This window comes from Phocoena phocoena, chromosome 10, assembly GCF_963924675.1.
Source record: "Phocoena phocoena chromosome 10, mPhoPho1.1, whole genome shotgun sequence".
NCBI classification, from domain to species: Eukaryota; Metazoa; Chordata; class Mammalia; order Artiodactyla; family Phocoenidae; genus Phocoena; species Phocoena phocoena.
Window position 1 is genome coordinate 30,526,949 of NC_089228.1, and position 18,269 is coordinate 30,545,217.

General features: G+C 37.8%; 1 protein-coding gene across 2 annotated transcripts in view; it reads left to right on the plus strand.

Moving 5' to 3' along the window:
• Window positions 1-18,269, plus strand: part of CFAP20DC (CFAP20 domain containing) — a 268,258-nt gene that overhangs the window by 105,013 nt on the left and 144,976 nt on the right. Inside the window, exon 6 of one of the 2 annotated variants that reach the window (XM_065885868.1) lies at window positions 12,843-13,003. In XM_065885868.1, coding sequence (XP_065741940.1) covers window positions 12,843-13,003 — 161 coding nt within the window. The remainder of the gene's footprint in view (window positions 1-12,842; window positions 13,004-18,269) is intronic. The other variant, XM_065885870.1, reaches the window with a different exon arrangement.

Genomic DNA, 18,269 nt, shown 5'->3' on the forward strand with positions numbered 1-18,269 from the left:
AAAAGAATCGAGGACAGTCTTAGAGAACTCTGGGACAACATTAAATGCACGAACATTCAAATTGTAGGGGTCCCAGAAGAAGAAGAGAAAAGGAAAGGGAATGAGAAAATATTTGAAGAGATTATAGTTGAAAACTTCCCTAACATGGGAAAGGAAATAATCAAGTCCAGGAGGTGCAGAGAGTCCCACACAGGATAAATCCAAGGAGAAACACACCAAGACACGTATTAATCGAACTATCAAAAATTAAATACAAAGAAAACATATTAAAAGCAGCAAGAGAAAAGCAGCAAATAACATACAAGGGAATCCCTATAAGGTTAACAGCTGATCGTTCAGCAGAAACTGTGGAAGCCAGAAGGGAGTGGCAGAACATATTTAAAGTGATGAAAGGGAAAAACCTACCACCAACATTACTCTGCCCAGCAAGGATCTCATTCAGATTCGACGGAGAAATTAAAACCTTTACAGATGAGCAAAAGTTAAGAGAATTCAGCACCAGCAAAACAGCTTTACAACAAATGCTAAAGGAACTTCTCTAGGCAGGAAACACAAGAGAAGGAAAAGACCTAAAATAACAAACCCAAAACAATTAAGAAAATGGTAAGAGGAACATACATATCGATAATTACCTTAAATGTAAATGGACTAAATGCTCCAACCAAAAGACACAGACTGGCTGCATGGATACAAAAACAAGGACCATATATATGCTGTCTACAAGGGGCCCACTTCAGACCTAGGGTCACAATCATATAGATTGAAAGTGAGGGAATGGAAGAAGATATTCCATTCAAATGGAAATCAAAAGAAAGCGGGAGTAGCATTTCTCATATCAGGCAAAATAGACTTTAAAATAAAGACTATTATAGGAGACAAAGAAGGACACTACATAATGATCAAGGGATCAATCCAAGAAGAAGATACAACAATTGTAAATATTTATGCACCCAACATAGGGGCACCTCAATACATAACGCAAATGCTAACAGCCATAAAAGGGGAAATCGACAGTAACACAATCATAGTAGGGGACTTTAACACCCCACTTTCACCAATGGACAGATCATCCAAAATGAAAATAAATAAGAAAACACAAGCTTTAAATGAAACATTAAACAAGATGGACTTTATTGATATTTATAGGACATTCCATCCAAAAACAACAGAATACACTTTCTTCTCAACTGTCCATGGAACGTTCTCCAGGTTAGATCATATCTTGGTTCACAAATCAAGCCTTGGTAAATTTAAGAAAATTGAAGTTGTATCAAGTATCTTTTCTGACCACAATGCTCTGAGACTAGATATCAATTACAGGGAAAAAACTGAAAACTACAAACACATGGAGGCTAAACAATATGTTACTAAATAACCAAGAGATGACTGAAGAAATCAAAGAGGAAGTCAAAAAATGCCTAGGAACAAATGATAATGAAAACACAATAACCCAAAACCTATGGGATGCAACAAAAGCGGTTCTAACAGGGAAGTTTATAGCAATACAGTCCTACCTCAAGAAATAACAGAAACGTCAGATAAACAGCCTAACCTTACACCTAAAGCAATGAGAGAAAGAACAAAAAAAAAACCCCAAAGTTAGCAGAAGGAAAGAAATCATAAAGATCAGATTAGAAATAAATGAAAAAGAAATGAAGGAAACAGTAGCAAAGATCAATAAACGTAAAAGCTGGTTCTTTGAGAAGATAAACAAAATTGATAAACCATGAACCAAACTCATCAAGAAAAAAAGGGAGAAGACTCAAATCAACAGAATCAGAAATGAAAAAGAAGAAATAACTAACACTGAAGAAATACAAAGCATCATGAGAGATTACTACAAGCAATGATATGCCAATAAAATGGACAACCTGGAAGAAATGGACAAGTTCTTAGAAAACCACAACCTTCCGAGACTGAGCCAGGAAGAAGTAGAAAATATAAACAGACCAGTCACAACACTGGTATTGAAACTGTGATTTAAAATCTTCCAACAAACAAAAGCCCAGGACCAGATGGATTCACAGGTGAATTCTATCAAAATTTAGAAAAGAGCTAACATCTTTCCTTCTCAATCTCTTCCAAAATAGAGTAGAGGGAAGAACACCCCCAAACTCATTCTACCAGGCTACCATCACCCTGATACCAAAACCACACAAAGATGTCCCCCCCAAAAAAAGAAAACTACAGGCCAATATGGTACTGGCACAAAAACAGAAATATAGATCAATGGAACAGGATTGAAAGCCCAGAGATAAACCCATGCTCATATGGTCACCTTATCTTTGATAAGGGAGGCAAGAATATACAATGGAACAAAGACAGCCTCTTCAATAAGTGGTGCTGGGAAAACTGGACAGCTACATGTAAAAGAATGAAATTAGAGCACTTCCTAACACCATACACAAAAATAAACTCAAAATAGATTAAAGACCTAAATGTAAGGCCAGACACTATAAAACTCTTAGAACACTCCATGACATAAATCACAGCAAGATCCTTTTTGACCCCCCTCCTAGAGCAATGGAAATAAAAATAAACAAATGGGCCCTAATGAAACTTAAAAGCTTTTGTACAGAAAAGGAAACCATAAACACGATGAAAAGACAGCCCTCAGAATGGGAGAAAATACTTGCCAACGTTGCAACTGACAAAGGATTAATCTCCAAATTATACAAGCAGCTCATGCAGCTCAATATCCAAAAAACACACAACCCAATCCAAAAGTGGGCTGAACACCTAAATTGACAATTCTCCAAAGAAGACATACCGGTTGCCAACAAACACTTGAAAAGATGCTCAACATCACTAATCATTAGAGAAATGCAAATCAAAAGCACAATGAGGTATCACCTCACACCTGTCAGAATGGCCATCATCAAAAAATCTACAAACAATAAATACTGGAGAGGGTGTGGAGAAAAGGGAACCCTCTCGAACTGTTGGTGGGAATGTAAATTGATACAGCCACTATGGAGAACAGTATGGAGGTTCCTTAAAAAACTAAAAATAGAACTACCATCTGACCCAGCAATCCCACTACTGGGCATATACCCTGAGAAAACCATAATTCAAAAAGAGTCATCTACCACAATACCATTGCGGCACTATTTACAATAGCCAGGATATGGAAGCAACCTAGGTATCCATCGATAGATGAATGGATAAAGAAGATGTGGCACATATATACAATGGAATATTAGCCATTACAAGAAACGAAATTGAGTTATTTGTAGTGAGGTGGATGGGCCTAGAGTCTCATACAGAGTGAAGTAAGTCAGAAAGAGAAAAACAAATACCGTATCCTAACACCTATATATGGAATCTAAAAAAAAAAAAAAAAATGGTTCTGATGAACCTAGGGGTAGGACAAGAATAAAGACGCAGACATAGAAAATGCACGGGGAGGGGAAGGGTAAGCTGAGGACACGGGAAGGGGAAGGGTAAGCTGGGACAAAGTGAGAGAGTAGCATTGACATATATATACTACCAAATGTAAAATAGATAGCTAGTGGGAATTAGCTGCATAGAACAGGGATGTCAGCTCCATGCTTTGTGACCACCTAGAGGGGTGGGAAAGGGAGGGTGTGAGGGAGGCACAAGAGGGAGGGGATATGGAGCTATATGTATGCATATAGCTGATTCACTTTGTTTTACAGCAGAAATTAACAACATTAACATTGTAAAGCAATTATACTCCAATAATACTCCAAAAAATACTCCAATTTATACTCCAATAAAGATGTTTTAATAAAAAAGAAAATTCTAGGGAACCGACAAAAACTAAAGAAAACCTAGTAACGTAATTGAGTTTATCAAGGTCACAGAATACAATGGCAGTATACCAAAATCATTTGTTTCTATATATTTCTATACAAAGTTGTAGCAGTAAACAATTGAAAATTCTAAATCTTAAAAATATTTACAATACCATGAAAAATATTAAATATTCAGGAATAAATTTAACAAAATATATGTTAGACCTTTACAGTGAAAGCTATAAAACATTGCTGAGAGAAATTGAAGACCTAAATAAATGGGGGAATGTTGTTTATGAATCAGAAGACTGTATTTGTTAAGTTGCCAATACTCTCTCAGTAAATCTGTTGGTTCAATCTAATCTCGGTTAGAATCCCAACAGGCTTCTTTTTTTTTTTTTTTTTTTTTTTTCAGAAATTAAGAAGATACTTCTGAAATTTACATAGAAATTCAAAGGTCCTAGAATAGGAAATACCTTTGGAAGTTTCTCATAAAGTTAAACATTTACCCTTTGACCCAACAGTTCCACTTCTTCGTGTCTATTCAAGGAAATGAAAATATGTGTACACAAATTTGAATTTCACAACAGTTTTATTTATGATAGCCGAAATCTTGAAATAACACAAGTGTCCGACAACAGAAGACTGAACAAACAAATTGTGGTCTATTCATAGTGAGCTCCTACTCAGCAAAACAAGAATGAACTACCAGTACATGCAAGAACACTGATGAACCTCAAGTCTTAGCCTAACTCTAAGAAGCCATTTACTGTGATTTCATTTATATAAAGTAATAGAATAGACAAAACTAACCTAAAGTGAAAGAAGTTAGTACTTGCCCTTAAACGGTATGACTGCTGAGATTGATAGGAGAGCTGCGCAAAAGATCAGTCTGCGGTGATGGAAATGTTCTATATCTTGATAGGGTATGGCATACAGATGTATGAAATGGTGAAAACTCATTGAACTGTACCCTCAATGTCTATGAATTTCACGGTGTGAACGTCAAAAAGATCATATGGTTAACATACATTGAGCATTTACCATATGCTAGGCACTATTAGAAGTGCTTACATGTATTTAAACATTGAATCCTAACAACTGTATGAGAGATTTGTCATTATTATCACCATTTTACAAATAAGGAAAGAGAGGCACAGAGAGGACAAGTAACTGCAAAGATTATATAACTAGTAAGTGGTGGAACTGGAATCCAAATCCAGACAGTTTGGCTCCAGGGCCCAAACTCTTGCATCCCTCTGAAGAATATATTTAAAAGGTGTCGTCAGTAGAGGTTAACTGGAAGGAGTTGACAGACAGATAAAGGAATAGAATATAATTCAGAATTTTTAAAGTATTTCAGGGTAATTAAATTAAATCTCAAAATATGGCCACGTGAGTGGATTAAGGAGTGAAGAGGAGAGGAAGACTTTAAGAAAAGGTTAAGGGACTTTTAGGGTGTTGAATCAGAAGGTAAGATGAACCTGGTCCCAGTATTTTCCAGGAATGTGTGTATAGGATGGTGCTTGTGTACCTGAGGAGGTAGAAGGAGTGACTGGGGTGTGATGTGAAGCTGAAAGGGTGGAAGAGCCTGTCTCTGCAATGCCTCAGCCTTCAAAGAAGATAGAGGTTCCCAGTCAGAAGAGCAAACTCTCTTCTAGTGCCACCCCGCCCCATGGCCTCAGAATAGGGGGCTGTAGAAGCGCAGGTGAACTGCATAAGTGAACTTCAACTCCAGACTTGAAGGGGAAGTAATATCTCAGAGAAAAGCCAGGTTTCAGTTAAGGTAAGGTGTGTAGGACCCTTAGAAGAATATAAAGAATATAGGTACTTTTCAGTAGTAAGGATTTCAAAGGGCACAGTGAAAGGGTGACTTGAGGATTAGCAAGAGAAAGATGGGACAGCTGTTCCAGGAAGAGATAGCTTGCTGGAGGAGGATAGGAACTGGAGGTAGAGATTGATTGCTGAACAGGTATAATGATGACACTTCTACAAGGAATTTGCCTTTCCTTGGTTCAGCCATGAGCTACTACCCTGGCAGCCCCGACCTCCAGTCATCAACTCCCCTCTCTACATATAAGGACTTGTGGTGATTTACTTTTCCTGGAGAACTTGCTTTTAATACACTAGTAATAGGTAATTACTTCCCCTGACCATGTGGAAATTACTATTGCAATCTCTCTGCTTATACCACTTAATAAACACAATATGATGGTGAAAAAGATAGATAAAATCATTGTAATCAGATTTTCTCTTGAGAAATTAAAGCTAAAGTGAAAATTTATTTTAAAAGGAGCAAGAATAACAGTCTTAAAACCTTGTTTTTTGTTATTTCAGGAGCATGAAAACAGAATGAGGTTCTAAAATTCTGGGGAAAGATGCACTTTAGGATTTCTAGGTTATGAAATTGTAATTTTTTGTTTGTCATTCCTTTTTAGCAAGGCAATGCTGGCTAGAGTTGTGTACTGTTAGCGACTCAGGCTCTTTACACACAGGCAAAATGAATCCAGTTGTCTTCAGATCTTTCCTACGGTATTGGCAGAGAATAGGGGCACAGGAAATCAAAAGAGTTCTGGGGGCTTCCCTGGTGGCGCAGTGGTTGAGAGTCTGACTGCCAATGCAGGGGACACAGGTTCGAGCCCTGGTCTGGGAAGATCCCACATGCCGCGGAGCAACTGGGCCCGTGAGCCACAGTTACTGAGCCTGCGCGTCTGGAGCCTGTGCTCCGCAACAAGAGAGGCCGTGATAGTGAGAGGCCCGCGCACCTCGATGATGAGTGGCCCCCGCTTGCTGCAACTAGAGAAAGCCCTTGCACAGAAACAAAGACCCAACACAGCCCAAAATAAATAAATTAAAAAAAATAAAGGAATTCCTTTAAAAAAAAAAAAAAAAAAAAAAGAGTTCTGGGACAACCAAGAGCTTGTTATTGCAAGCTCTTGAATGTGTGTGTGCGCGCAGGGGTGTGTGTGTGTGCACGTGCATGCATGTGTTTCACCAGTACAATGAAGCCATATGGCCAAAACATTTCAGTAAAAACTAGAAACTGATGCTTTGAATAATGCATTCACCCTTTGGCAGTCAGTTGTTTCACGTAAAATTCCATGCTGGAACTAAATACCATAAACTCTCTTATCAATCCAAGAAACAAACTAAACAGAACTGTCTCTTCTTTATCAAGATTGCTGTCTTTCCTGTGCTTATTTCTTAAGGACCCATAATTATAAATATTTTAGATCAAGAGCTCTTCCCTGATGGCCTAGAGTTGCACATAGGAATAAAGTGATTAGAGATCAAGAAAAATGTCAAAAAAGGGATTTTAAGAGTGAATGATATCCCCAAGGATAATGAAAATATTTTATAAAGATCAGCTGTAATTCAGATAACCCACCTGTTGATAGTAGAGAGTTTGTACTCTTTTCTAAAACTTCAGAAAATTATCACAGAATTTATATGAATAATGAGTTATTTGTGGAAGCTTATGAAAATTGTAACCTTTATAAATATCAGCTAAACCAAAAAAAAATATTCTATCCACTAAACTAAAAAAAATTTTCTATTTCCTCTAACCAAGGAAGATTTGTGAAAGATATTCCCATCTTTTTTAGGAATTACTCCCATCTGTACTTCTAAGAGATGGATTCACTAAATAACTTACCAATTCTCACACATTTATGGTGTTTGCCAAATGATGATATAATGAAAGATTGAAAGTATTTGTGTAGGCATGTATGTATATGCGTGTCTTCATATATTCATACACACACATGCATACCATTATTTGTTGAATACTTTCCATGAAGCATGAAGTCCAGGCAGAGGGAATAAAAGCAGTTTGACTGGGATATATAAGAAGTGTATAAATCACACCTACAACACAAGCAACAAAATCAAAAGTAAACAACAACTGGGATTACATCAAACTAAAAAGCTTCTGCACAGCAAAAGAAACCATTAACAAAGTGAAAAGACAACCTATGAAATGGAAAAAATATTTGCAAGCCATATATCTGATAAGGAGTTAATATCAAAAATATACAAAGAACTCATACAACTCAATAGCAAAAAAATAATCCAGTTAAAATGGACAAAGGACCTGAATAGACCTTCTTCCAAAGAAGACATACAAAAAGCCAACAGGTATATGAAAAAATGCTCAACATCACTAGTCATTAAGTAATTGCAAACTAAAACCACAGTGAGATATAACTCATACCTGTTAGAATGGATATCATCAAAAAGACAAGAAATAAATGTGTATGATTGCAGAGGAAAGGGAACCTTTGTGCTTTGTTGGTGGGATTGTAAATTGGTATAGCCACTATGGAGAACAGTATGGAGGTTCCTCAGAAACTTAAAAATAGAACTACCAAATGATCCAGCAGTTCTTCACTTCTGGGAACACAGTCAAAGGAAACAAAAGCACTAACTCAAAAAGATATCTGCACCCCCATATTCATTGTAGCATTATCTACAAGAGCCAAGACATGGAAACAACCTGTGTCCGTCTATAGATGAATAGATAAAGAAGTTGTGGCATATATGTACAATGAAATATTTTTCAGCCATAAAAAAGTGAGAAAATCCTACCATTTGCAACAACATGGATAGACCTTGATGGCATTTTATGCTGAGTGAAGTAAGTCAGATAGAGAAGGATAAGTACTGTATGATCTCATATGTGGACTCTAATGAAAACAAAGCAAAACAAAAACCACCAGACTCATAGAAAAAGAGATCAGATTTGTGGTTACTAGATGTAGTGGGGGGCAGGGGTGAGGGCAGAGCAGGAATTGAAGGAAGGTAATCAAAAGGTACAAACTTCTAGTTATAAGATAACTAAACACTAGGGATGTAACGTACAGCATGGTGACTATAGTTAACACTGCTGACGAGCTATATAGGAAAGTTGTTAAGAAAGTAGATCCTGAGAGTTCTCATCACAAGGAGAAATGTTTTTTTTTCTTTCTGTTGTATCTGTATGAGATGATGGATGTTAACTAAATCTGTTGTGGTAATCATTTCACAATACATGTAAATCAAATCATCACACTTGTACACCTTAAACTTATACAGTGATGTCAATTGTGTCTCAATAAAACTGTGGAAAAAAAGAGAAAAAAATGGGTGTAGAAGGTAAGGGCCTGGTTTCCTGGACTTGCACTGTTTAAAGGAGGTCGACACCAATTCCCAAGCAGATCTGGCAGATTCTGACTGGCTCTTCAGGTGCAGCCAGCTGGAGGGTTCATCTAAGCAGAGAATAAAGGGGGAGGGTCCTGAGAAAAAATGCCCAACACATTCCCATACCTCCCTGGGCCTGGAAGCCCTTATTAGTTGTTCAAAACGAAACTCAGATGTCACCTCCAAGCATTTCCTAGATGTAGGAAGACTCAAAATATTTATTTCAAAAAAGAAAGATAATTTAAAAGCAGTTATTAACTCTAGAAATCTAAAGTTGCATAAGGAAAGGAAAGGTAATCATAGAGCATCACTTGGCTCAGTTGTGTACAATATTTCCATAGTCACAATAAGGAAAACACAGAATATGAATTTTAAAGAAAAGAGAGAAAGAGAAAGAATGAGAGATAATTATCTAGGGAGGATGGAGTCAGGAAAGTTAGGTGTATAAGTGAGCTAAAAATCTTATCTACCATAATAGGAAGTCAGCAGATAATGTCTAAAATTGATGAATCAAGAGGTATTATTTTAAAATACAGAGAGAAAAAAGCGTTAAAAGTTGACAGTATGATTGCATGAGTAGAAAAGTGACAAAGGGCTACATTTTGTATAAAACTTTTGTTAAGCCCGTGTCTAACACCTGATAAGCACTTAGCACCTGTGGGGAAGAATGGATGAATGCGATTCCTGATGGGACAAACCAGCTGAAAGATTGGAATTGGGGCATAATGTTAAGTTTTTAAGGAATAGAACCCAAATTTGTAACAACAATAATAGCGCTAGTATAATAATGTTAATAATTAGTGTTGGATAGCTGGAAACCCCAGTACCTCCATATAACCTGAATTTTACCAAGCCATGATGTTTCACCATATGGCATGCATACTGGATTTGTCCCTTACATTTCACTTCCTATGCTAGCCTTCAAACCAGACCCTCCTCACTTCATGCTTAAATGACTGATGGAGACTAATTGGTGCTTCTGTGCCTCAGTCTGTCTCTACTCTGCCTCAGCCTTCTTCCCAGTATCACTCTACCACCCCAAACATTCCTGCGTCAGGGTTAGTCCAGACTTCCAATACTATACTTTTCTCACATTCTCCTTCAAGAACCACAGTGACACTTGACCCTCTAGGATCCAAGTTTCTCTTCTTGATCTTCCAGCTCCTCCAGAACCTGGCCTCACTGCCCTATCCCACATTACTTCCCACACTTCCCCAGAGCACACCATTCCGCTGATCAAGCCAGTCTCATTGTTACATCACACTCAATCCTATCTCCTACCTTTTATTACAACTGACTCCTTTTTCCCCAAAAGACTAGAGCATTCTCATCACCTGGGAATAAAATGTTACTGTTGAGACATATATAAAGAAAATAATTTTACATATTTAATCAATAATTTACTGCAATCTCTTTTACTTTTCTACTATGGAAACAAGCTCAGGTTCTCCTCCATATTAAAATCAATACTTCTAAATGGATTTTCACTTTTAAAATGACATTATTATTTCCTTTATCAATTAATATATCTTTTAATTTTGATAAGTTAATAAAATAGACCTTATATAAACTGTGCTTCTAAGCAAATAATGGAGGAGCCTAATATTTTAATCAAAGCAGACAATTTTATTTTTATTTATTTTTTCATCTTTATTGGAGTATAATTGCTTTACAATGGTGTGTTAGTTTCTGCTTTATAACAAAGTGAATCAGTTATACATATACATATATTCCCATATCTCCTCCCTCTTGCGTCTCTCGCCCTCCCACCCTCCCTATCCCACCCATCCAGGTGGTCACAAAGCACCAAGCTGATCTCCCTGTGCTATGCGGCTGATTCCCACTAGCTATCTATTTTACGTTTGGTAGTGTATATATGTCCATGCCACTCTCTCACTTTGTCACAGATTACCCTTCCCCCTCCCCATATTCTCAAGTCCATTCTCTAGTAGGTCTGTGTCTTTATTCCCATCTTACCCCTAGATTCTTCATGACATTTTTTTTTCTTAGACTCCATATATATGTGTTAGCATACGGTATTTGTCTTTCTCTTTCTGACTTACTTCACTCTGTATGACAGACTCTAGGTCCATCCACCTCACTACAAATAGCTCAATTTCGTTTCTTTTTATGGCTGAGTAATATACCATTGTATAAATGTGCCACATCTTCTTTATCCATTCATCCGATGATGGACACTTAGGTTGTTTCCATCTCCTGGCTATTGTAAATAGAGCTGCAATGAACATTTTGGTACATGACTCTTTTTGAATTATGGTTTTCTCAGGGTATATGCCCAGTAGTGGGATTGCTGGGTCATATGGTAGTTCTATTTGTAGTTTTTTAAGGAACCTCCATACTGTTCTCCATAGTGGCTGTACCAATTCACATTCCCACCAGCAGTGCAAGAGTGTTCCCTTTTCTCCACACCCTCTCCAGCATTTATTGTTTCTAGATTTTTTGATGATGGCCATTCTGACTGGTGTGAGATGATATCTCATTGTAGTTTTGATTTGCATTTCTCTAATGATTAATGATGTTGAGCATTCTTTCATGTGTTTGTTGACAATCTGTATATCTTCTTTGGAGTAATGTCTATTTAGGTCTTCTGCCCATTTTTGGATTAGATTGTTTGTTTTTTTGTTATTGAGCTGCATGAGTTGCTTGTAAATTTTGGAGATTAATCCTTTGCCAGTTGCTTCATTTGCAAATATTTTCTCCCATTCTGAGGGTTGTCTTTTGGTCTTGTTTATGGTTTCCTTTGCTGTGCAAAAGCTTTGAAGTTTCATTAGGTCCCATTTGTTTATTTTTGTTTTTATTTCCATTACTCTAGGAGGTGGGTCAAAAAGGATCTTGCTGGGATTTATGTCATAGAGTGTTCTGCCTATGTTTTCCTCTAAGAGTTTGATTAGTTTCTGGCCTTACATTTAGGTCTTCAATCCATTTTGAGCTTATTTTTGTGTATGGTGTTAGGGAGTGTTCTAATCTCATACTTTTACATGTAGCTGTCCAGTTTTCCCAGCACCACTTATTGAAGAGGCTGTCCTTTCTCCACTGTACATTCCTGCCTCCTTTATCAAAGATAAGGTGACCATATGTGTGTGGGTTTATCTCTGGGCTTTCTATCCTGTTCCATTGATCTATATTTAGCACAGACAATTTTAAATACTACTTTTCTTTTAACTGCAAAAATCCTTTTTTCTGCTTTTGCCCAGCTGTCTTATATATGTCATAATTTTTTACTAAACAATTATTTGCTCCTTTTCTTTAACTCAGTAAGACAATTTAGAGAATTTATTTGATGAAGTATTGAGGGGTCTAATTATTTAATGGGCAGAAATTAGTCCCTGCAAGAGTACTTTAAAAACTGGCAAATACCTGGCATAATTACAAATTATTTAGAAGAATCTATTTCTGTACAATAGGTTAATTGGTTATGAATAAACAGCAATGGCTGCAGTTTAGACCCAGCTTCTAATTTCAGTTTCATCCGTGCTTTTTTTTAACAAATATAAGTGGCTAATTTTGATCAAATTAGTCCTCTTGAAGGAACAATTGGCTACTTATCCTTGATTTTCAAGATTTAAGTGGTCTAATGCATCTACAATTAGCTTCCCACTAGCATACTGCCTTCTGATCTAGAGTTACCTCCCTAAGTTGTCAAAGCCTTGTCTCACAATGGGAACTCTTTAGCCAGATGACCAGTGTACAGTTTAGATCATGATGATTTCTTTGGAAGAATCAAGACAATTTTTAAGAAAATCGAAGCCAAAACAGATAGATTTGCCTAAAGGGGAAGATTGGTTTGGGGCTGGTTGATCCAGACAATTGCCTCAATTCTGGACTTTGCATTTCATTTATGTGATTTTACATAGTACTTACTCCTCTTTCCCTTTTTAATTTTAGTGGTGCAATCTATGCATTGACCTGGTGGCATTTACCAGTGAAATATTCAAAGGAGCAGTTTTCCAGTCACTGGATGGAATTATTGTCTCAGCTAACTGTAAGCTACGGAAGATCTTCACTTTAAAATGCAGGCCTCAAGACACTGCTGATAAAGATGGTATGTTCAAGCTGCTATCAAGATTTTTTAATTTTTAAAAAATTAGACATGCCTTTGGACAGTAAGAGTACATGGTAGTGGTTTTTGAAAATTTATCTTACTCTATTTAATTGTGGAAAGAACACTTAACATGAGATCTATTTCAACAAATTTTAAAGTATACAATATGATATTGTTGACTGTAAGTACTGTGTTGTACAGCAGATCTCTAGAGCTTATTCATCTTGACTGAAATTATATTACTATATTAATTTTCTAATGATCATGTTAAAATAGAAAGATGGTTGAGTTATTCCTCATGTTATTTCTAAAGAAACTGGAAATAATACATTAATTACTCATTAAACAATTAATACATATACTCTGTAGGAAACTGAGCCATCTAGAATTCATAAAGCAGCACAAACTCTCCTGCTAAGATAGTTTTAAACAACTGAAAGTATTGAGAAACTACTGATGCTTCTTTTTGATTTTCATCTGGGATTATTTTTAACAAAATCAATTCTAGAAGCCCAGGAAACAGGACTGCACATTAGATGGCAAAGGTGATTTCTTAGAAGTTTGCATGTAGACTTTAGTGCTCCATCTGGATGAGTGCCTATGAAATCCTTCTGTGTTTCATTCTGTGGAACAGAACACTGTAAATTTCATTTGATAATAAAACACAGCAATGCAGTTACAGTTCCACAAAAAGATCATAAGCCAGGAAGTATGGCCACTCACATACCACTTAAAGGCTATACAAGAAAGTGAAAGATTTCATTTAAAAAAAAATTGGAACCCAGCTAATAAGAAACCTCAAAATTTATAGAAATATAGGTGAATTCTACATCAGATCATAAGAGGTAAATCATAACCTAATTAATACTTTTCATAAATGTAAGGAAAAAGGTGAATCAAAAATTGGCAGATTAGGGCTTCCCTGGTGGCGCAGTGGTTGAGAGTCCGCCTGCCGATGCAGGGGACGTGAGTTCGTGCCCCGGTCCAGGAGGATCCCACATGCCACGGAGCGTCTGAGCCCGTGGGCCATGGCCGCTGAGCCTGTGCGTCCGGAGCCTGTGCTCCGCAACGGGAGAGGCCACAACAGTGAGAGGCCCGCATACTGCAAAAAAAAAAAAAATTGGCAGATTAAATACATGTTTTTATCTCTGATTCTCCCTTAAGCTGCAATAAAATTATAACATATAAATCCACCAGGATGAAGAGGAGATAACAACAGATAAAAACGTTCATAAATTCTGTAAGATTGAGGAGTGACAACTGACTTAAAAGAGCAGAGAAAGCTGAAACTTTTAGGTTTTCGGAGAGATTTACCAGTAAGATTCATAACATAGAACCTCAGGGAGGATAAAGAATTGGCTGTCCTAGGAGAGGGTTCAATATGATGGCATAGGAAGATACTGAACTCACCTCCTTCCACAGACACAACAAATCTACAACCACATATGGAATAATTGTCTCAGAAAGGACCTGAAAACCGGATGAATAGAGTCTCCACAACAAAGGGTTAAAGGACAGCATTAAGACAGGTAGGAGAAGCAGAGATAAGTCTGCGCAAGGGAAAAAAACCACACCCCAGCCACAGCAATCCACAAATGGGAGCGATCACAAGGTTATGGATCTTTTCCCTGAGGAGAAGGGTATTTGAGCTTCACATCAGGCACCCCAACCGCTAGGTCCTACACAGGAGAGACAAGACCTCAAAACACCTGGCTTTGAAAACCAATGGGGAATATGTCCAGGAAAACTATAGAACTGCAGGGATCAGAAACCCACTCTTAAAGGGCTCACATGCAGACCCAACAGACCCAAAAACCAGTTGACCCACAGGACACAAACACCAATTGAAAAGCACATGGATCATAGGTGAAGGGGTCCTACTTACTAATCTCGAAGCGTCTGCTGGAGAGGCAGGAACCAGTTGGGACACTCTCCCAGGACTGAAACACTCCCAGGAAAACCCACCTCCCCTGCATCGGCAGGCGGACTCTCAACCAATGCGCCACCAGGGAAGCCCTAATCTGCCAATTTTTGATTCACTTTGCAATCTTGGGCTAGTTTGTAATGTCAGCGCTGGCAAGCACCATTTTGGAATTCTCCCTCTAATCTATTATGCCAGTGGGCCCACCCTGCTGGGAACCCCACCCTTAGGGCTGTGCCTTGGCTGGGCACTGCAGCCAGTCTAGGGAACAGCCCCACCCACTAGTGTACCACCGCAACTCCAAAACTAGAAGGTACACACAGCCCACATAGGGAGGCAGCCATTGAATGCTTGGCTCTGGTGGCCAAGCAGGATTGTGCTTCTGAGACCCACAGTACATGTCCTAAATAAGACCACTCCTTCAAGACTGGGAGAGATAGCTGATTCACCTGATACATAGAAACAAACAGAGAATAAAGCAAAATAAGGAGACAGAGGAATATGTTCCAATTGAAAGAATAAGATAAAACCTCAGAAAAAGAAAAAAATGAAACAGAGATAAGAAGTCTCCTGACAAAGAGTTCAATGATGATCATAAAGTTGCTTATCAAACTTGGAAAAAGAATGAATCAACACATTGAGGACTTCAACAAAGAGAAAGTACCAAAGAGAAGTAATAACTGAACTGAAAAATACACTAGAGGGGTTCAACAGCAGACTGGATGAGATAGCAGAATGAATCAGTAAGCTTAAGACAAAGCAATGAAAATCACTCAGACCGACCAGCAAAATGAGAAGGAAATTTTAAAAGTGAAGATACCTTAAGGGACCTTTGGAACAACATCAAGTGAAATAACATTTGCATTATAGGGATCCCAGAAGGAGAAGAGAGAAAGAGCCAAAACAATTATTTGAAGAAATAGTGGCTGAAAACTTCCCTAATATGGGGAAAGAAATAGACATCCAGGTCCAGGAAGCATAGAGTTCCAAATAAGATGAACCCAAAGAGACACACACACCAAGGCACATTATAATTAAAATAGTAAAAGTTAAGGGTAAAGAGAGAATCCTAAAAGCAGCAAGAGAAAAAGAACTCGTTACATACTAAAGCACACAAGGCTCTTAGCAGATTTTTTTAGCATAAACTGTACAGGCCAGAAGAGAGTGGCTTGGCATATTCAAAGTGCTAAAAAGAAAAAAAGTCCAACCGAGAAGTCTTAACAAGGTTATCATTCAGAATTGAAGGAGAGAGTAAGAGTTTCCAAGATAAACAAAAGCTAAAGGAATTCATCAACACTAAGCCAGCCCTACAAGAAATATCAAAGGGACTTCTTTAAGCTCAATAAAAAATAGCAGTAATTAATAATAAGAAAATGTATGAAAGTGAAAGTCTCACTAAGAAAAGGTAGATATATAATAAAGGTAGTTGATCAATCACTTATAAAGCAAGCATGAAGATTAAAGGACCAAAATAGTAAAATTACAATCATTAGTTAAGGGAAGCATACAAAAAGATGTCATCAAAAGTACAAAACATGGGGCTTCCCTGGTGGCGCAGTGGTTGAGAGTCCACCTGCCGATGCAGGGGACACAGGTTCATGCCCCAGTCTGGGAGGATCCCACATGCCGCGGAGCAGCTGGGCCCGTGAGCCATGGCCACTGAGCCTGCGTGTCCGGAGCCTGTGCTCCGCAATGGGAGAGGCCACAACAGTGAGAGGCCCGCGTACCGCAAAAAAAAAAAAAAAGTACAAAACACGGGGAGCGGTAGTAAAAAGATAAAGCTGTGGAATGTGTTCAAAATTAAGTTGCCACCAACTTAAAACTGGCTACAGTTTACATAAGATGCTGTATGTGAACCTCACAGTAACCACACACACAAAAACTTTATAGCAAATACACAAAAGAAAATGAGAAATGAATCTAAACATAGCACTAAAGAAAACCTTTGAGACACAAAGGAAGAGAGAAAGAGAAGAAGAAAGAAACAGAGAGGAACTACAATAAGAGCCATCTTCTCAATAAACACAGAAAAAGCATTTGATAAAATTCAACATTTATTTATGATAAAGACTCTCAACAAAGTGGGTGTGGAGGAAACTACCTCAACCTAATAAAGACCATGTATGACAAGCCCACACCTAACATCACACTCAACAGTGAAAAGATGTAATCTTTTCCTCTAAGATTAAGAACAAGACAAGGGTGCCCACTCTCACCACTTTTATTCAACATAGTATTGGAAGTCCTATCAAGACCAGTTAGGCAAGGAAAAGAAATAAAAGGCATCCAGATTGGAAAGGAATAAGTTAAACTGTCACTATTTGTGGAAGACATGATATGATATATAGAAAACCCTAGGGGCTTCCCTGGTGGCGCAGTGGTTGAGAGTCCGCCTGCCGATGCAGGGGACACGGGTTCGTGCCCCGGTCCGGGAAGATCCCACATGCCGTGGAGCAGCTGGACCTGTGAGCCATGGCCACTGAGCCTGCGCGTCCAGAGCCTGTGTTCCACAATGGGAGAGGCCACAGCAGTGAGAGGCCTGCGTACCGCAAAAAAAAAAAAAAAGAAAACCCTAAAGACTTCTCCGGAAAAAATGGTGTAATGAATTTAGTAAAGTCACAAGAAACAAAATCAATATGCAGAAATTTGTGGCATTTCTATACACTAATAATGATCTGTCAGAAAGAGAAATTAAGGAAACAGTCCCTTTTTACAGTTGCATCAAAAGGAATAAAACACCTATTAATAAATTTAACCAAGGAGGTAAAATATCTGAATACTAAAAACTATAAGACACTGATGAAAGAAATTAGAGAAGACACAAATAAATGGAAAGATATTCTGTGCTCATGGATTGGAGGAATTAATATTGTTAAAAAGTTCATACTACCCAAAGCAATCTGAAGATTCAGTGCAATCCTTATCAAAATTTCAATAGCATATTTCACAGAACTAGACCAAATAATTCTAAAATTTGTATGGAACCACGGAAGATTTCAAATAACCAGGACAATCTTGAGAAAGAAGAACAAAGCTGGAGGTATCATGCTTCTTGATTTCAAGCTCGACTACAAAGCTCTAGTACTCAAAACAGTATGGTACTACCATAAGAACAGATACACAGATCAATGAAGCGGAATTGAGAGCCCAGAAATAAACCCACACATATGTGGACAATTAATTTACAGCAAAGGAGCAAAGAACATACAGTGGAGAAAGGATAGTCTCTTCAGTGAATGGTGCTGGGAAAACTGGATAGCCACATGCAAAATGTAAGTAGACCACTATTTTACACCATACATTAAAGTTAACTCAAATGGATTAAAGACTTGAATGTAAGACTTGAATC